Source organism: Podarcis vaucheri (genome assembly GCF_965113315.1).
Source record: "Podarcis vaucheri genome assembly, chromosome: 3".
In the NCBI taxonomy this organism is placed as follows: Eukaryota; Metazoa; Chordata; class Lepidosauria; order Squamata; family Lacertidae; genus Podarcis; species Podarcis vaucheri.
Window position 1 is genome coordinate 124272701 of NC_138761.1, and position 21212 is coordinate 124293912.

General features: G+C 42.5%; 1 protein-coding gene across 1 annotated transcript in view; it reads left to right on the top strand.

Annotated features, from left to right (window-relative positions):
- The window catches only part of PKHD1 (PKHD1 ciliary IPT domain containing fibrocystin/polyductin), a 253117-nt gene that overhangs the window by 21168 nt on the left and 210737 nt on the right, over positions 1 to 21212 (top strand). The window contains exons 9-21 of the mRNA XM_082216559.1: positions 1083 to 1147; positions 1901 to 1940; positions 4406 to 4476; positions 5257 to 5358; positions 5551 to 5646; positions 5910 to 6048; positions 9307 to 9421; positions 14272 to 14547; positions 15306 to 15395; positions 17126 to 17216; positions 18341 to 18479; positions 18563 to 18699; positions 19569 to 19753. Coding sequence (XP_082072685.1) covers positions 1083 to 1147; positions 1901 to 1940; positions 4406 to 4476; positions 5257 to 5358; positions 5551 to 5646; positions 5910 to 6048; positions 9307 to 9421; positions 14272 to 14547; positions 15306 to 15395; positions 17126 to 17216; positions 18341 to 18479; positions 18563 to 18699; positions 19569 to 19753 — 1546 coding nt within the window. The remainder of the gene's footprint in view (positions 1 to 1082; positions 1148 to 1900; positions 1941 to 4405; positions 4477 to 5256; positions 5359 to 5550; positions 5647 to 5909; positions 6049 to 9306; positions 9422 to 14271; positions 14548 to 15305; positions 15396 to 17125; positions 17217 to 18340; positions 18480 to 18562; positions 18700 to 19568; positions 19754 to 21212) is intronic.

Genomic DNA, 21212 nt, shown 5'->3' on the forward strand with positions numbered 1-21212 from the left:
AAAGTTCCAAGGCTAGGCTGTGACTTTTCTGGCTTTAAAACAAAAGAAATCAGGTCCAGTATTAACTTTATTATACAATTTAAAAGCTTTTTCTAGTCATGCCCTCTGGCAGAATAACTTAGAGCTGATTCAGTGCCCATATTTGGGCTCACTGTCCCTATTCAAGGTGATTTCCACCCCTCCCAATTTCATGGGTGGATGATCCAAGTCTGAGGTGCGGTAATCTCAGTTCTTCGTTAGAGGCCCAGTTCCTGAGCTGCTGCAAATGCTTCTAAAACACACACAAAATGGACAGATAGTTCTCCCAATTGTTGTCTTTATTAGGTTTAAAGCAGGCGAATCAATATTTGTTGTCAGAGTTCATGTGCTGAAGCTACGTTGTGTCCCAAGACTACATTTTCATGCTTATATTTAAAGCATTTTGATGGGTAGCACTAAAAATCAAAAATATGCTGTGGCCTTTAGAACCTAAGGAATGTACATTCATTCACAAAATACAGTGGTGCCTCGCAAGACGAAAAGAATCCGTTCTGTGATTCTCTTCGTCTAGTGGTTTTTTCGTCTTGCGAAGCAAGCCCATTGAAGGATTAGCGGATTAGCGCTATTAGCGGCTTTTAGCGGCTTATCTGCTGATCGGATCAGCTGATAAGCGGCTTAGAAAAAGGGGGGGGGAGGAAAAAAAACCAGCAGGAACTCGCAAGACATTGTCGTCTTGCGAAGCAAGCCCATAGGAAATTTGTTTTGCGAAGCACCTCCAAAACGGAAAACTCTTTCGTCTAGCGAGTTTTCCGTCTTGTGAGGCATTCATCTTGCGGGGCACCACTGTAGTATTTGCATGGGGACAAATGAGAACACAAATTGGAGGGCAGATAAAAACTAAATTTCTCAGTGGATGCTCAGACATCACTTGCTGAGCATTTGATGTGATGGATTTGGATGTGGCAGAACACATTCAGTCCTTTGCTGTCTTTGAAGTAAATGAACAGTACTCAGCTCAGCTTCACATAATACGTTCTATCTCCTTTCCTTTGCCTCTATTGCATCTTCATGGTTCATTGTATTTTATTTTCCTTTGTTTGCAGATATCCCATTCAAGTCGATCACGGTCTGGGAACTGTAGCATGCCGAGTGGAAGGGAACCATATTGGTCAGTGGAAAGCAGGGAAATAACATGCAATCTTGATTTTATTCAGTAACATAAAAATCAAGAGGGCTAACATAAAAAAGGCTACCGTTGGGGGTATGGGCCGTATGGCCGTTCTCTTTTCGAAAAGGGGAGAGCTGCTTACAGATTCCTTTTCTCTTTGTTCTTGCTACTTGGGGCATTTTCCCCCAGCTCACACTTTTGGCAGCCATGATATACCAACTGTTAAGTTGTGGGTGAACATATCAGACGACACAGCGATTCTTCAAACAGCTCTTGTTTATTCACAGGCCACAACAGAACTGAACTGAAGGGTTCAGTCACCCTGCTTATATAGAGCTCCAGTACAATGTAACTGTAACAATTTTCTAAAACTATCCAATCACTGAACGTCACTTTCGATCCCTTATTTGCATAACTATCTACAATATCCCCCTGCTGGCCCAGGGTGAGAACTTCAGTATACATAACACCAACTGTAAGCAACAAGTGTATCACAGTGAATGCCTTGCTGAAGCCATAGAGAACAGGCACTCCTAGCAAGAGTTATTCCTCCCAAGAAGCATGAGGTGTGTTTTTTTTTGGGGGGGGGAATGGAGAAGAAACAGCAGCTTGTCAGGTGTCTGATGATGGTTTTGAACTGGGTGCAAAAGACATGGGCATTTCAGAGCAAGTGAGGCACGTTAGTTAACTCTGTATGTACATGAAATGATTCACATTCCTGCACTGAGATGTGTGCTTTTTCTCTTCTTACAGGGTCACATAATGTTAGCTTTACAGTGTTTAACAAAGGAAAGTAAGTAAGGGATAAGTTTGTTTTTTTAAAAAAATGGCTAATTTTATAGTTATGTTGTGTTTCTAAATGCCTTCTTTTTCATATAAATACTATTTAAATGCACGTATACCTTCTGCTTTGGAAAGTAGTTGTATTCAGAAGTTGGCATTTAAGGTGTCAGTGACGTTTCCTGCATTTGGGTCTGAAAATATGCTTTGAGAGCTTGTTGATGCTCACTTCAAGGTAGAGATGAGCATTAGAAAGTCCCAAATTGTACCTGGCTTTTCCCACCCAGCCCCCGAATGGCAAGTGGAGGAGAACTAACAATTCATCACTGAGGAGGTGGGACAAGAGTTTCTTTTCCACGGGTGGACTGGTGCTTCTCCCCTATGAGACGTTTGAGGAGGTTCAATGTCATTAAATCTTCCCACTGGAATCCCTGGAAAACAGTGTATCCATTCATTTCAACAGGAAGATTTAAAGATGCTAAAATTCTAAAATCAGCTGGTAGGAGGCAAACAGTCACCTGTCTTTGAAAACTTGCACCAACGTCTTTCAAAGCTGTAGCCACAACCTCTAGCTGCAAAGATGCCTTTTGAAGTTCAGGGGTATCCCTTCCAGGGGACACATTGGGCTGTGCAGGGCTTGGCTGCAAAGTCTTCAGCAGCCAAATATAATTTAATGCCTCAATCTCCCTCACTGTAAAGAGCTAGCTGTGCACAGGTGGGAGGTTTTTTTTCCTGGACTTGTGAGAGTAGCCTTTGAAAGCCAGAAATGGTGTCAATGGTGCCCTGCATTTTCCTGATCCCTGGGTTGTCACTGATTTTGCATGGCCAGGTGAGTCCCGTGTTGTGGCTGCATGAAATTGCCATCTGTATATGGTTGGGATGCTATGTTCTGATCTCTCTCTCTCTCTCTGTGTGTGTGTGTGTGTGGTGGGGATGGCTCAGTCGTGGTGGGAATTGCTCAGCTTGTATATGAGCCAGTCTTAACATGAGCCACAGGTGGCTTGCCCCTTTCTAGTTGGTTTCAGCTTGGTGGATTCTGGAACCATATCAAGACAGAAATCCACTATTTTATTTTTCATCTGGAGTTTCAGCAAGGTCAATTTTTGGAAGGGGGAGCAAGGAGAACAAATTATTTTAACACATACATTGAGTATAAGCTCAATTTTAGCAGTGTAAGCTTAAAGACAAGTCTCACCTAGTTGATCTTCCAGCAGATTCTATCTCATCAGCAAGTCCGTTCCATAGGATGTAGGAATTGGACTTATAGTGTGGTGGCACATAACCTCCCATTTCATATCATGTAGACACTGCCACAATTGCCTTTTTGTCACCTAAGGAAGACCTTTTCCAACAATCCTTCAAAGGGGAGATTTTTGCCTCAGTGTTATATATAGTCTAGCATTGATGCTCTTATTGTTAAATAGCTTCAGGATATTTCATGGGAAGCAATTCATGAGTGAATGAATGAATAACCAATTTCTCCCTCTGGAGGTCAATAATGCAGCAGATTCCCATTGGGGTGAGTGATGAAAGTGTTGAATGTGTAGGTCCCCAGGCCACCCCTCAAATAATTTCACACATAACACGTAATTTTAGTTTTGGTTTTTGGGCACTATTTTGGCCACAACTTTATTAAAATACAAAATCAGTGAGTGGTTGTTTAGACATTGGTTATGACTGTCTGTCCCCCCGCCTGGAACAGAACTGACATACCGAGGTCCGATCGGAAGCCAGTAGAAGGGAAAGTCAAAATTGGGGATCATTTGAGCTAAGCGACGGATCCACGCCGCTCACCCCAGCAGCTCCCCAAGGCTTGCCTGCCCTGGTCCCATAACAGGGATTGGACGAAATCGTGGCAAGCCCCAGGATTCCTCTAACGGAATTCCCTTCAGCACAATAGGAGGGGCAGGCACAGCCTATCCTGACCCCTCCACCACCAGCATTTTATAACCAATGCCTAACCACAACCTTACAAGTTGTAACGAATTGCTAAGTAGTAGGCATAAACCAAATGGCACAGCCAATCAGCCAAATGGCAAAATTCCTACTAGGCCCCTGCACCAAGGCAGACGACCCCATGACAGGCAGAGCAAGGTCAACCGGAAAAGAGGGTGGGTGGGCGGGTGATCCGATGCACTCTGCAAAAGAAAAAGAGAAACCAGAGTGCCCCAATATTTAAAGACTATGGTCCCGCCCACCCAATTTGCAACATACAATTTGCCCCAGCAACCCGGTTATCCAATCAAAGTACCAGGCAACAACCATTAACCTGCCTGGCAACAAATAGGGCTGATCCGGAGGCCCACACCGCAACACACGCTCTCATTCATGGGGAACGCGCCTTCCCCAAACAACTAGCTTATTGCAGTTCTGCACACATTTACTTTTTTCACTCTGCATTGGAATATCTTACATATTCCAGTCTTAATTTCCTTCTGTATTAGTGTTGCTGTTCACTCACTCACTTTTGTGTTGCAGGTCAGTGGTGAACAAGGATGCTTGGCTTATCAGTGCAAAACAGGACCTTTTCCTGTACCAGACATTCTCAGGTATATTGCCCTGCAGTCTTTCATTGAAGAGGATTCTGGAATTAATCCCACTTCCTGTTCAGTCTACAAATCTGCTGTAATTATTTGTGTAGAAAAGGATAGCGAAACAGAAGAAGCAGGGGAGAAGAGAGGGGACGGGTAGCTGCACTCACCCTCAACTCTGTCCTTGCTCATTTTTGGTTCTGCACCTGCCTTGTTTTTACTCCAGATCTCCCTTCCCCTGTTGCTGGTATGCCGCTCCTGACAGATTATCCCTGAGAAAATTGGTCTTTCAGCTGAAAAATGGTTGCCCATCTGTGCCCTAACCACATTTAGCACTAACCACAGTTCTGTGATTAGCTGAAAATGAAAGCAAAAGTTAGATTTCCCTCCTGCTGGAGAAGAAGAGAGGAGAAGGAGAGCACAAACCTTTTGTAGAGCATGAAACTGGGGGTTTGTGTTATGATTAAAACACTGTGTGCTTGTATCTGCTGGAGAAAGGGGGATTAATTTCTAGATTGAGATTTTAAACCTGATCACCATTGTCCTGCAGCCCAAACCATTATTCTTTTATTCACTTTACTCCTTTCCCAGTTAGTTTGAATTTTGCAAAGCTCCCAGAACCTGCAGCTCAGAACAAATGTGTCCAATGTGAATAATTTCTTTTGAGCATGGATTGGAGTTGTTTTGGTGCAAGACAGAGTCTATGTGATATAAAACCAGTACTTGGTTGTGCCATTTTATTTTAGCTAACCTACATCGAAACGGAACTAAATTTCAATTATTTCACTTCCTCTGCAGAAATATTTTCAGTGTCTCCAGCTGGAGGGAGCCTGGGTGGTGGAACCAATATCACCATCACAGGAGACTTCTTTGATACACCTGTGCAGGTCACAGTTGCAGGTAATAATGTTGAAATCAGTCTTCATGGTTCTGGAAATGTGAATTTCTCTGGAGGTTTACCACAACATGTGTTCATTTCCTTTGAAGCATGTGGTAGGTACGTCCGTGCTGGTGATCCTTTAAGTAGCTTGGACTGGCATTTTGCTCTGAAGCGATATCCTTCTCATTCATGTTTCTCTTCCCACCCTCCAGGCAGTCCCTGCCAAATTAAGCACGTTATTCCACGAAAGATCATCTGTACAACTGGAGCCGTTGGTGTGCACAGAAGACTCAATGGCCCTAAACCAGGTGCAATTTTATTGTGGCACGTCCAAGTGGTAGCTTCCCTCACAATTGGTTTGATGTTTCAGCATTAGCTTCATATTAATTGTATTAACACAGTTAAATTATCAAAGCCATGGATTTGTAGGATTCTAGATCATTTGTTCACTTGCAAAATTAACCCTCTGCCCCCTTAGCCAGCACCTGCTGTTGTTGTGATGTCCATTTGTGTTGTGATGTATTAACTCATTCATTGCAGATGATAAAGTTCTTGTTCCCCAATTTCTCAGGAAACAGAGGGCTTCTTTTTGAGGTTTGGGATGGATCAGACACAGATTTTACTGAAGCAGCTCCTGGGTACCGCTGGCAGTTTGTCCCTAATGCCAGTTCTCCATCAGATTTCGAGTTTGGGAGGCAACAGACATTCAGGTAATCAGTGATCTTTAAGGACTCTGGTGTGTACTACAATTCACACTATTTTAGTGGAGTTCTTTTTACAGGAACTTGGGATCTATTTACAATCCACAATGAGTGTTACATGCGGTTTAACTGTCATGGCTTCCTCTAAAGAACATGGAGATTAATTTGAGGGCCCTGAAATTTCTTGGTTAGAGAGAGGCCCCTTTCCCAGAACACATTACCAGGTTAAAACACAGCTAAGTTGTTCTGTTTCTCAGTTTGGATTGAAGCTGGTTTTGGGGAAAAGGCATATAAAGCAATATTTCACAAGAAACCACAGAATAGGTATGGGTTTGTGGCTAATGCCATGTGTGCATTAGAGGTGGGAGTGCGCTGGATACATAGAGGGAGGGAGTGTGTGCACACTGAGCCAATGTATTTATCATGCAAAGTTTCAAGTGAGTCTGTATTGATAGGTGAGCAGTTGATAGTCAAATTTCCTGCATTTTCATAAGCACCTCCATACTGGCTGGCTGAATGAAAGCTTAAAGCCTGTTCTTACTCAGGTGGGATGTTGCTACTTCCCCATGGACCCAGTACACTCTGGTAACATTTGAGTACTGAAACTATCTAGAAGGTACTGACTACTGGGGGGAAACTGCTGAGTAAGCTGTCTATGCTAGACAGTCAGAAAGTCAGTCACAAGGGAGGACCTAACTGGTGACTGTTTTTAAACTTGCAGGTTTGGGCAAGCAATCTGCACATGCTTGCAGTTTGGGGCAAACAGGACAGGAGGGGTGGGAAGCTAAAAGAGGTTCTGTTTCTCTTGGCTGCATGAGTAAAGTTCTGCTTTTTTTTGCCTGCTTGAGTAAGCCTGTAAGAAGTTGTTTGCCGCATACTATAAAAGGCAACCTCAGAGAACAAAGAGGGGCTCAGCCTTTGGGGGAGATCCCGCTGGAGCCCCCGCGCAGATAAATAAATCTGACCTTCCTCAGAGAACCCAGTGTCTGTCTTTATTGACGGGGAAAAATACCTGCAACCAAGTATCCCAATTATATTGGTGTAATTCTCGTCCCTCGCAGGTGGTTTCATTCCTGCAGTACTAGGGAGTTAGGGAATCACAATGGCAATTATTATTACTATTATTAGAATTTATATACCGCCCTATACCTGGGGGTCTCAGGGCAGTTCACAGAATAAAATCAAGATATAAAACCATAAAATGTGAGCATCTTTCCTTAGCATCTATTGACATAGCACATGACCCAGGCAGAATTTGCTCAGCTGCAGAATCTTCACAGACCATTTGCACAGAATATGGGATTCCATAGATGTTCATTGTATTTGAATATTTAGAACAGAGAAAACATACAGCTGACCAATGTTGTGGGAAAAGAGAAATGCACTTTATGGAAGAAATGGCAAAATCTCCCCAAAGGTCTTTAATATCCTATCCAAACGTTTACCCAGTAGAATGACAACATACAGTGGTACCTCGGGTTACAAACGCTTAAGGTTTCAGACTCCACTAACCCAGAAATAGTACCTTGGGTTAAGAACTTTGCTTCAGGATGAGAACATAAATTGTGTGGCGGCAGCACGGCAGCAGCAGGAGGCCCCATTAGCTAAAGTGGTGCTTCAGGTTAAGAACAGTTTCAGGTTAAGAACGGACCTCCAGAACGAATTACCGTATTTTTCGCTCTATAACACACACCCGACCATAACACGCACATAGTTTTTAGAGGAGGAAAACAAGAAAAAAAATATTCTAAACGAAACAGTGGATGTATGATTTTTGTGGTTCATGCTGTGGCCACAGACGTGATCTGACGGTGAGTTTGGGGTAGCCCAATGCAAAAATCCTGAGGATCCATGTGGATCCATGCTTTGTAACCATGTTTTTGCACCACTGCGGCCCCAGGCAACAGTGGGTGCGTGATTTTTTGGTGCAAGCTGTAGCCATGGACATGCTATGTGATCTGATGGTGAATTTGGGGTGACCCAGTGCAAAAATCCTGAGGATTCATGTGGATCCGTGCTTTGTAACCAGGCTCTCTGTCCCTCTCTCCTCCCCACTCAGTGGCTCTTCTCCCGCTTTGCTGTTTCAAAGCGAGCCACGGAGGAGGGAAGGAAGGGGAACCATGGATCCTCTGCTCACGACTGCAGCAGATCCCCACCACCACCCATAGGCATTCCCTCCATAACATGCACAGACATTTCCCCTTCCTTTCTAGGAGGAAAAAAGTGAGTGTTATGGAGCAAAAAATACAGTAAGTACCTAACCAGAGGTACCACTGTACAGCCGTGCCTCGCAAGACGAAATTAATCCGTTCCGCGAGCCTCTTCGTCTAGCAGTTTTTTCGTCTTGCGAAGCAACCCTATTAGCGGATTAGCGCTATTAGCGGTTTAGCGGCTATTAGCGGTTTAGCAGCTATTAAAGGCTTAGTGGCTATTAAAGGCTTAGCGGCTATTAAAGGCTTAGCGGATTAGCGGCTAAAAGGCTATTAGCGGCTTAGCGGCTTAGAAAAAGGGGGGGGGAAAGCGAAAAAAAAATCGGAACACTTGCAAGACGTTTTTGTCTTGCAAAGCAAGCCCATAGGGAAAATTGTCTTGCGAAGCAGCTCAAAAACGGAAAACCCTTTCGTCTAGCGGGTTTTCCGTCTTGCGAGGCATTCGTTTTGCGGGGCACCACTGTATATTGGAAAGGTGCATTGGTTCTGGAAATTGTGATGTAGCTCTCTGGTGCTGATTTAATGAGCACCTGAAACAATCTCATTATATGAAAATTTGATAACTTTTAAAGAAAGGAACCGGATTGACTTTCACGAAATCTATCTGAAGACAACATTCCCTCTCAGTTTTTACACTTGCTGTTTCTAAACCTACAGGTGGAACTGGCAGGAGCCGCGAGGTTCCCTGGTCGGTTTCATATGTGTAAATAAATTTGCCGGGGGGCGGGGCGGGAGGCAATCAATAAGGAGCTACATTTCCTACTTTTTATTTTATTTTTTAGAATGAACTACTAATGAGTTTATTAATTTTCATAACACTAGTTATGCAAGAAAGGATCGTTTTTATAGGCATTTTTTTGGAGATTCTTTAGTAAGCTAACATTTTATTCTGGGATGAGATAACATATATGTCTCAGTAGTGTTCTATAAAGGTAAGTCTTTTAAAATGATTGTGTAATAACTAAAGTCATTCATGTAACTCATCTTTCTCTCAGCAGTGGAAGTCTGTTATTTGTCTGGAAGTTTGCTTCATTAATGTTTTTGTTTTGTTACCCAGGGCACAACTGTGTGGCTTTTTTGTGGCGCCACAGACAAATAATTACACATTCTGGATCCAGGCAGATGACAAGGCTTCTTTGTATTTAAGCCTTTCTGAAGACCCCCAAAGCAAGGTACCAGTACCATAAATCGCTACAAGTAAAAGTTAAAATTCTGTGAGCCTTATAACTTTGCATTGTGGCACTTGCTGGCCTTACCCTTTGTTTAGACTTCCAGAGCAGGATCTGTGTTGATTTCTCTCTGTTAAATATAAATTGTGTAGACTGTTACAGCTTCTTGACGTTTATATAGTGCTTTTTGAGCGTTCAAAGTGTTTCCCATACATTACTTTAGTAGACAGCTGGGACAGCTCAGAGCATGAGGCTCTCAGGGTCATGGTTTGGAGCCTCATGTTGGGCAAAATATTCTTGTGTTTCAGTGGGTTGGACTAGATGACCCTCGTGCTCCCTTCCAACTTTATAAATTCTATGATTCATAGAATCATAGAATCATAGAGTTGGAAGAGACCACAAGGGCCATCGAGTCCAACCCCCTGCCAAGCAGGAAACACCATCAGAGCACTCCTGACATATGGTTGTCAAGCCTCTGCTACTTGTAGTCTGTACTTGTACTTGTACTCTGTACTACTTGTACTACTTGTACTCTGCTACCCTTGTAGCAGGGGCTGGACTCTGAAATAAGAGGAGCTTGCCTAATTTTATCTAGATAATTCCTGGCCTAAGTGAAATTTAAGCCAGGGGCTTAAATTTACATGCTTTAACTTACTCCTGTGCTACACTGGATGTAAGACTGTCACTTCAGAAGACAAGTCACTCTTAGTAGCACAGTGCTTGTGAATCATTTGCTAACCAGAAAGGAAATCGCTGATGATAACTGATTTTTATAGCTTAGGGAGGAAAATAAATATATTCTAAATAACTTATCTGCCACATGCAAGGAAACTTCATTTGTTATGACTTCTCAGATGTAACACTCCCTTATCTAAACTGTCCCTAAGTAGCCGAGAGAATTCCACCACACATTTTTCAAAAGATCCAGCTTTATTAGTATTTTAAGATGTTCCTTGGGGGAATGCACACCTTGGATACAACAATCCATTGTTTACCAAATGATGACCAATCTTTTCTCTAGTTTTCGGTTAAAGTGATTGTTCATCTCTTGTTAATAAAGAAAGAAATGTTCTGTCACGGGATTGCTTCTTCTGGTTGGTTGTCTTGCCCGTAAAACATGCAAAAGATCAAATATCTTTTTTCAGACATTGATAAAACTAATTTCATTTGTTCAGCAAAATCACTTCTGTTTTGGATTGCTGTGGGTGCAGATGGTCTCCTCAAGGATAAAGTAAAAGGATCTTTATACTGGGATCTTCAAAGCAGGCTGGGGGGTAATTTCCCTTTCCCTTCTCCAATTCCCCCCTTGAGGCCTGCAGGTTGTTGTTCTGAGAAGAGTGGTGGGTGTTCCTCTAGCTTAGCGGCTTTTGCAAACAGACGTGCCTGCATGCCGGCCACGTTTCTTGGGTGTCACTGTTTGCTGGCTTGATTGGTTATCAGTGGAGAGATCTTCCTGTTGCTCCATCTCCTTGTTCTTTGGGTTGCCAGGGGTGGTGAAGCGGACAGACTGTTTCTTTGTCTGCCGGTCCTCTGATGGCGACGCTGCTTTTGGCATGGAAGGGTTGGCCAAACTGTAGAAAATATCATTCTCAGTTCGACGTGGCTTTCTTTGGGCTTTCTTCAGAGCAGAAGTACCTGTACGCCTAGCGTGTTTCTTGAGGGCCTTCTTGAGTTTAGCCTTGATCGCAGCCCTCTTCTTTAGTTTGGCGTGCAGAAGGCCTGAGCGAGTCCGAGTGTAATGCTTCTTATTCCTTGGCCTGCCCATCCGTGAGGGCTTCCTGCTATAGGCTTTACTCCTCTGGGAGCACATGGTGTGCTTGGCCTTGTGGGCTGAAAGGACGTTGGCCCTCATCCGCCTGTCGAAATACCGGGACATGGGCTGGCGCCTCTTTTGATAGTGACTCCTTGCATACCTCACTATGCGTCTTGTCCTTGCTTTCTTCTTTCGCCTGGAATGTAGCCGCCTTCGTCTGCTCAGGATCTTCCGGGCTCTCTTCTGCCTCCTTCTCTGGTAGTAAGCCTTCCTACGTCTTTGGACAGCAGACATGGCTTTGCTGTTTCTCTGCCTTCAGCTTAGCTGTCCTACTGCAAGTGACAGTGACCTCACGCCAGCTGTGCTCTTATATAGTGGGAGGCATTCAAATGAGGGACCGGCTCCGGGTGCTGTGATTGGCTGGGTGGAACAATAGTCCAGTGAAGTACGTAATAATGCTTAACTGTGAGATATTTCCTTCAGGGTGAAATCACAGTAAGGTCTCCCCCATCTAGCCCTGTGTTGAAGGAGGGGGAAATAGCTGTTGTCATGGCTGAAATAAAAATGAATTTCTGGAATTCTGGTCATCCTATAATGAACCAATATTTGGGCCCCTCTTAATGGTCGTCTAAAGGTATCACTTGGATTGGCGCCATTATTATACAGAGAAAATGTCCCAGCCATGTTTTGATTCATTACACCAGCTTTTTTTGTTGAAATGGACAAGACATAATAGAGACTGTGCGGACTCTGCTTCTTTTCATGATTGAGAAGCTGTAGGAAATAATCACTTGCATTTGGGTAGTGACCCTGATCTTCAGGATAGGTTGCTGTATGAAAATATGTAGGCAGTACCTTCGGTTTTCAGAAATAAAAATAGGGCTAAATGCACCTAGCCCGTCAGATTTTATTTTTATAAAATGACTATACAACATCTTTTCTTAAAAAAAATCTGAGTTGTATAATCAAAATGCCATATATTAAAAATGACACATACAATACAATACAAATCTTTATTACGGTCAGAGACCAGAATTTAAAATCTAAAAAGGGCTTTAGAAAGCTAAAAGGTATTAAAACACAAGGTGAATATAAAAGTCTATAAGAATTTAAAAGAACCTAAAAGAATCCAAAAGAAGGGTTAGGAACATTGGGCAGGTGTGGTAGAGCACAAAAGTTTGATATATAAAGGCTTTAGCTATCATTTACAGAGCACTCTGATATGTTCATTAAAACTGATTTGTGGCACATAAATGATACATAAAACCATTTAGTAGCCAATAGAAATGGACCAGCGAAACGTTAAGGAGCAGATTACAGGAGCCTTGTTTCCTTGTTACCTTAAGCCATAGTTTGAACTGATATACAGGCGCATGTGCAGAGTGCTGGTGCATGCTGCTGTGAGCACTCTTCTCCTCCAGGGCTGCGTGGAGCTCAGCCATGGTTAGTGTTATGTCTGAAACCAAGCTTGTGGTTTGTTTCCACCAAACAAACTGTAAGTGATAAGCCAAGAGCAAACCTTGGTTGGAAGCTCAGCGTTTGGAAACAAACAAACCTCAAGCCAATGTTTGGACCTAACATTAAGCCCATGGTTTAGATCAAAGCAGTGTAACAGGGGAAGAGTTTGGCTTAGTTTAACTATGGTTTAAAGTGATGTATGATGCAGGCTAGAAAATAGCAATTTAAACAGCTTCGCCAATAATTTCATGGAAGGTTTGGTGGAACAGAAAGAAATTGAATGAGAAGGCCTTTAATAGTGTCCTAAAACTCATTAGGCCATCCCTAGGCAATGTATTCTGCAGCTGTGGCTCAACAGAAGTATTGTGCATTTTCACCATGCCTCTCAATACTTTTGACAAAACATACAATATAAAAAATGAGGTGAGTTAACCTCCAGCTTCTTGTCCTCTTCAGCATGAAAGGGTTTTGGACAAGACCAATATACCAGATATCAAAATAAATGATCAACCTCTGTGATGGAAAGCTCAGCTCGACCAGTTTGGTGGTGCAGTGGCACAGAATTCCACCAGAGGGCCGAGCTGTAGCCTCCCTCTGATTGGCTGCTGGTGCAGCTCGCAAGAGGTGGGTGGAGTCAGTACTTTGGAAGGGAAACGGAAAAGCAGGAGCAGTGGCGTAGCGTGGGTTGTCAGCACCCGGGGCAAGGCAAGTAATTTGCGCCCCCTAACCCGTGGATTTGCGCCCCCTAACCCGTGGATTTGTGCCCCCTAACCCTAACCCCCAGATGTAGCGCCCGGTGCGGCCGGCCCCTCCTGCACCCCCCCACGCTACGCCACTGAGCAGGAGAGAGAGTTGGGCTGGATCAACATTGATCTTTTAAATGTTATTAAATACAATGTTGTATAACATTTAATGGCAGTTTCCCTTTGCCGGTGGCTCACTGCTCTGCAGTGCCCTCTGGTGCCACATGTTAATAAGAAATTCCTAACATTATAAGCCATGAGTGCAGATCTGCCCTTAGAGAGAGGAGAGTTGAGAGTTGGCTTTCTTGGTATTCAGCTGGATAGAAGTATAGTTTCTGAGCATTAAAACACTGCCCTGGAAAGCACAGTGTGGATGAGCACCTGTCTTCAGAGGTGCTGCCAAAATGTGTGACATGCATGATCCAAAATTCTAGTCTGGTGATGTTTTGTTAAAGTGGTATCCATTCCCCAAAAGACAAGTTCATGAACACAATGGATCTCCTGCCTAATATTTAGTGCCATTCATTTTCAAAATGAGCTGGAATTAGAAGGCTCCTTTGACAGACTGCTGATGTGACTGCTTATGTTTTGAACGACCTTAAGAGCTCTTATGTTCCCTCATTGAGGGATGTAAACCCATTTTTCTTCTAAGCAATTCACAGGTTATTCTTTGGCATGTCCTACAGGTGTGCTTAGTTTGTACTAGAAACCAGGCTTTTAGTGTTGCATCTCCAGCTGTCTGGAATTAATTACCAGCTGAAATTAAGACAGGCACCCAGTGTCATGACATTTGGGGATTAATTGAGGAGGGAAAGAACCGTACATGCCACTTTGAGCTCCTTGCAGACAAAGGTGGGTGTAAATGCAATAAATAACTGCTGTCGCCTACTTGAAAACAGGTGGAAATTGCATCCATTCCTGCTGGCATTCCTGAATGGTCAGCTCATTGGGAGGAGAACTGGAGCCACCCCTGGAAGCCAAAATCTGAGAAATTTGAGCTTACTGGTGGTTCAGTGTACTATTTGGAAGCTGTGCATCATGGGAAGTCGCCAAAGAATGGAATGAGAGTTGGAGTCCAGATGCACAATACTTGGCTGAATCCCAGTGTGGTTAATACCTATCGCAGAGAGAAGCACAAAATACATGCCTGTGCAGTTAGGCTTCCTGAAATACAGGTTAGTCTCATGGTTGAGAACTGAACCTCATATTCTTAGAAGTTGTGATTCTGGGCCCTTCCCACAATTTCAAGTGATTTCTAGTCATGGGCCTGAGAGGTGGATTTCTTCCCCCCTTTCGGTCTTGCTGCTTTCTCCTGGGAATCCTGTTTTTTTTACTGCTGAATCAGAACAAATGTTGGTAGAGTTCTCTGTGGATTGACGTTTTTGAACATTTCACCACATACTCAAAAGTAATAAAAAATGCAATAAGCCAGGAAATAATCAACGCGTGTTGAAAACATTTAGTTCACTGGTTCCCGAATAAGACAATTTATGGGAACTTTATTATTGTTGTTTTTTTAAAAAAAGATTATGAAAGTTGTCTCCAAGTCTCTTTGACTTCCTCGTTGGGCAAAATCTAGAGAAGAACTAGGGATTTTATGGAAATATCACATTCATAACTAGTATTCCTTTGTGCTGGGATTCATGGCTGGCCTGAATTATATAATAACTACTGACTTAATTCTAGAAGTGCTTTTTCAGTGGCTGCTAAATACACTGGGTCTACAGATTTTAGGGAGTAAATTTTCAATGACAGAAATCACACTGATCTTGTAGTTAAGGTGAATGTTGGGAACTCTAAGTGACAACCGTGAAAGGTTGTCCTCGTTGTCCCTTCAACTCTACAATGCTATGAAATAATTGTTTCAAGTTTCCATATTAGTACCACTGGGAAATAAATATTCATACTTTGCAAGGGTCTTTCTGCTTTATAGATGCTGATAATATCTGGTACAGGATGGTTCAGACTTGCCTGGGACAATGTCACCACCAACCTTATGTCAACAAATATTACAGCTGAACAAGTAAGTCGAATTACCGCTGCAGGTCAATAAATACTTTTGGTTATAGAATCATTGGGAGGGTATTACAAGATACTTTCTGAGAGTCATTTATCAGGATGGAGAAATTCTCAAAATCTACCTATGTATTGGCCAATCTAGTTCTGTATTCTTCACCTTCAACGACAGTGGATCTCTCGGGTTTCAGGCAGGAGTCTTCGCAATCCTACCTGGAGATGCTGGGGATTAAACATGGGATTTTCTGGCTCTTCTGAATATAATAAACACAGGACCAATAAATTAAGGGTCAGGAAAATATTGTGATATGAAATGTGATTTTCAACACGGAATATTGGGGAAGTTCATGGCTCAGTGGTAGGACGCATGTTTTGCATGCAAAAGACTACAGCTTCTTTTTTTAAAAAAAAATAATATTTATTGAGCAATTAATAAAAACACAGAATAAAGAAAAAAACATTTAACAGAATAAAAGAAAAGATCACAAAACATCAACAAACAAAACAGAAAAAAGATTAGAATTTTCATAACCTATACTTCATCACTAGTTTCTTGACCTCCTCACACCTCCCTTTTTGTATTCCAGTTCAGATATTTAGTTCAGCAAATCCTTACCCTCTATCCTTAACTTTACTCAAGATCTTAACCTATATTAAAAATACATTTTCCCACATTATCAATCTATATTTACATATTCTTATTAATCTTTTTACCAATACCGCTCAAAAGACTACAGCTTCAATCCCTGACCTCTCCAGGTAAGGCCAGGACTGTCCTATATCTGAAACCCTAGAGAGCCACAACCAGTCAGAGTAGATGATAAGGGGGGTAGATGGACCAATGGTCTGATTTGCTTTATGGCATCTTCTGGTCTTCTTGCAAACATTTCTAAGATCATGGTCTTTTCAGTGAGCAGCTCTTGTCCAGGTTTGTTAATTGTCTTACTTTAAATGTTGTGAGGCTTGTTTGCCATTTCAAAATAAGTTTTTTTGGGGGTGGGGAGATTTTGAGTTGTTCTTTTTATTTTGATTATGTATTTTGTGGTTTTCTATTCTCCGGGTATATAAATTCAATAAATAATCATAATAATTTCTTTTATTTAAAAAAAACCTTTCAAAAACTGTAATAAAATTGTGGTTTTCTGATGAAACGTTACATAGAAGAACAGTACAATTCCTGTCAAGTGCAAAAGCTCTTATGGGTGATAAGAGCAAAGCACAATTTAAAATTTTGTTTCAGAAATGGCTATACAATCAATACATGAATATTTCCCAAAAGCTAAATTACCGGAAACTTCTAAATTGCTAGAAAAAAATATTTCATTTTTGTCATTGTTATATGAGAAATTATAAAAAATAAATAAATGCAAAATACACAGATTTCTCTTGGATTGTGAAAATAAACTATGGTATTTGTTATGCCTCTTAGGTTATGATTTTCTATGTGACAAGTTTCCCTACAAGTCACACTTTCTATTGAAATAATGGGTATGCAAAGTATGCTCACCTTTTAAAACCCAATAAATGTAGAGCCAAAGACATTGTATGTATTGGACTCTGAAACTGTATTCACATGTTCAAATGAAGATGCTTAGGGATATTTTAAAAACAACAACCTTAAAAGCCATTGTCTCCTAGTTTTAACCCTTACCCCTGTGCTGTTTCCCATATCTAAATTCACCTCTGTGCATGGCTTTGCTCTTATTTGCCCTTCCCTTCCTCTTTTAATATCTGCAGCTCCAGAGAGAGCTGGAGGATCTTCTTCCTTTAAGATGGGAAACACAGCCATCATCTGCCAAAATTATTCTGCGGGAAGGATTTGAGCAAGGTAACATTGTCTTTTTACACCCAAAACATCTTTATGTCAGCAGAATACTTTAGTGCAGGCATAGGCAAACTTGGCCCTCCAGATATTTTGGGACTATAACTCCCATCACCCCTGACCACTGGTCCTGTTAGCTAGGGATGATGGGAGTTGTAGTCCCAAAACATCTGGAGGGCCGCGGTTGCCTGTGCCTGCTTTAGTGGCTCTGTAAGAACAATAGAATCTGTGAGGTTGCTCCAAAAACCTTCTGAGCACTCAGAATTCAGGCAGGATGAAAAGTCGAGGAGAATACACATTTGAATATATAAGAGCTCTCCATTCACTGGTAGCTTGTGTGGGTCAGGTCCATAAATATTCATTCCTAATATATTATGGACGTTAAGAGATATCTGCAGTGTGTCTCTTTTGTGTGTACTTTTCACGCAGTGCCCTTTCTTTGCCATTGCCTCTATGGCTTGTACCACTGTATGTGTGGCAAAATCAGTGCATTTCATAATGTTGTAACGTAAGATGCTCACACATGTCCTAATAGTGGGTTAGGAGAGCTGAAAATAACGCCAGTCTATTCACATCTGCCCTTGTGGAAGGCTCAGCTCTTTCAGGCTAAAAAGTCTCATCAAAATGCCTCAATTGGTATCTGTTTATGATGTCACAAAAGGATCCAGTGATTCCTTCTTTGTTAGGCATTCTTTAATTCTTCATGATTTTGGGTGGAAATGACATTGGGCAGGATCACGACATATGGGGTGACCCCCCCATAAGGGCAGTGAAGAGGGGTCTGTCCTTGCATCAACCCCTCCTCCTGGTTGCCCAGAGGAACCTGGATGCCTGGCTGACACCACGTTGGGGTCCAACACTGGCAAACTCCCATGGGTGCTTTGGGTGTTTCCTAATTGATGGCAGGAATAGCATTGCAACAGCAAGGACTGAGTGGAACTGAAGACGAGATCCTTTCCCTACCCCACTGCTGCATGAACCAAATGAAGTCATAGCTTGTTCCAGTGTACGAATGTGTGTTTGCCATGCTTATTCCTAGTGTGCTCATGAACCACAACCTGTGACTGCCACAGAAAGCGAGACTCTTGGTTCCACCCCCTGATATTATCCAAAAATGATTTCCTTTTCAGTTTTTCAAAGAGAGCCAAAGCCAGTTTGTCCTCATGGAAATCTTCTGGAATCCGTGTCAGTGGTCGGTGCTTCACCCGTGTATAACGTGTCCTTCTTAATGGCAGACTATTGCAAGACTCTCCCTCTTTTCTCGTTGAGGTAGGAATTGGTTTCAGAATTGTTCTGCACCCTCCTGAAATGTTTGAAGCTGTATCTGTTTACATGGTTTCATTCTCACACAGGGGAGCTGTTCCTTGGGAAGGAGCAGGAGGGAACATGGGTGAGGCCCAAATCAATCTGACCGTACACAGAGTGCAGGCTGCAAGCCCACCTCTTGGAGGAACCTTTCAAATCCATCTGCCCAATATTGTGATACCAGGTAAACTGAGGCTACGCAGCCTCCATCTTTGGAAGTTATAGGAAGAAGTCATGGCTAGCTTTAGATTTATATCTTGACCTGTTACTCCTGGTTATGCTCTCTACACATTATTATTCACTCTAGAATATTTCACCGCAATGCCGCATTTGTCCTATGCTTATTGAATCACTTATATTGTCTTGTTTGAACTGTTTATTTTTTAAAAAATGTTTTGTATTTTGGTTAATGCCTATTGTGAGCCATGTTGGGCACAGTGGCATAAAAATCAGCTAAACTTAAACTTGATAGATGCAGGGCTAAACAGATCACAAAGGTGTCTCTTCCATGCATTTAAATATGAAACTATTCCAGTCATGTCACAAAGGGCGGTTAGGGATTAGATTTTGGTTTAAAAAGGAACCCTTTCCCCACTGCTCTGTGACTTACCTTCATCCATCCTCTGTCTTTAAGTAATTTTCTCTCAGGATCACTTCTGGTTTCAGAGCTCCTGTTAGGAGAACAGTCCTTGGAGCATGGGAACTAAGGGAAAAATAAGCTTTGGGGGACAGGGAATGTGTTCCTCAACTGCACATCCCCTTTGCTTTAAAACCAGACCTCTACCTTCTCTCTAGCCACCCACCCCCCTCTAGCTCCCAACTTTCTATCTAATTGAGAGAATTCCACACCTAAATCACATGTCTAGATTAGCGCTAAAGAGCTGTGTTGCTGCTGAGACAACAAAAAAGCCCTGTCAATATGCCAAACAGCAACCAGTTTCATGCAATATGTTCACATTTCATGAAACTTGTACTTCATTATTTAATCACATATTCTTCTTCTATGGTTTCTTGGTTACTGACTTAGGTTACTTTATATAATCTTTTCCCCAGGCATTCCAGTATCCATCTCTGCCCATCACCTCCGCAAGCTCTTGCAAGCCTACAGTGATAATTTCACAGCTCAGTATGTGAATGCCAGTGACTTTTCGGTATCTAAGGATGCAAACAATTGTTATCAAAGTATATGGACACTGACCTGGACCTCAATGATTGGTGATTTACCCAATTTCATCAGTGTAAGACAATCTTTTAAATATATCCAATTGACTGCTCAGTATTTCTTTATATTCAAGATTAATTCATTCACAGTTTCTGCCTATACATGTGCTCTTGCCCTGGACCTTTGTTACTTCAATCCAGAATTTATTTATCCTCCATCTCACCCCCTTTTGCCTTGTTATTTTCTATGCTTGTAAATGTATTGTGCAACCAGAATGTATCTACAGTGCTTTGCTCCCTTGGCAGGAGAGGGAACTCAAAGAAACAGTCAGGCAATTACTTGGTGCAGTCCTTTCCTAGCCTCTAAGACAGCCGTTATTCTTCATGTGACCTTGATGCCTCAGAATGCACAGGGCTGGTGGTGGTGCACCTGCCCACTTATTAAAAGCTTCCAAATCGGAGAGACCCTTGTACATGGAGGCAGTGGCGTAGCGTGGGGGGTGCAGGGGGTGCGGCCGCACCGGGCGCAACATCTGGGGGTTAGGGTTAGGGGGCGCAAATCCACGGGTTAGGGGGCGCAAATTACTTGCCTTGCCCCGGGTGCTGACAACCCACGCTACGCCACTGCATGGAGGCATGGCTGTACTATGGCTGTACTTGAACTGGCTTTGAGGAAGCCTCATCCTTCCCACCTGTGCTTTCTTTCCGTCGGTATTTAATTTTACCCTGCCTTTCATCTAGAAATTGTGTCCCAAAGCAGCTCCCAACATTTAAACAGTATTGTAAAATATAATTAAAGCACAAAATGTAGCTTTTTCCAAGTTTCATGAGATTGCGACTCATCGTTGTTGGGATACTAGGAGAGGATATGTTTATTAGATGTTATCCTTTCTTCCTCGTGTGTGTGAGTTCAGCAGAGTGCCATCCCTTTGCAGCTTAAAAGGAAGCTTAGGTAGGTAGTTTTAGCCTTTTAGTTTAAGTAATCCAGGATGCTTTAAGGCAGACTGGATTTTCCTGGTATTTCCCTCTTTTCTGCCCCTTAAAATAACAATCACACAAACAGTCTTGTAAAAGATAGAAACAACATTTGCACACTCAGAAGAGGAACAGATACAGCAGCTTTCTTCAGGCAGGCTTACAATGGTAATTCAGTTACAAAGACATACTTAAGTCTAGCTTAAAATGTAGTCTGAGCTCCAAGCTCAAACTTTGTACAGTGGTGCCCCGCAAGACGAATGCCTCGCAAGACGGAAAACTCGCTAGACGAAAGAGTTTTCCGTTTTGGAGGTCCTTCGCAAAACAAATTTCCTATGGGCTTGCTTCGCAAGATGACAATGTCTTGTGAGTTCCTGCTGGTTTTTTCCCCTTTCCCCCCTTTTGCTAAGCCGCTAAGCCGCTTATCAGCTGATCCGATCAGCAGATAAGCCGCTAAAAGCCGCTAATAGCGCTAATCCGCTAATCTGTTAATGGGCTTGCTTCGCAAGACAAAAAAACCGCTAGACGAAGAGAATCACAGAACGGATTCTTTTCATCCTG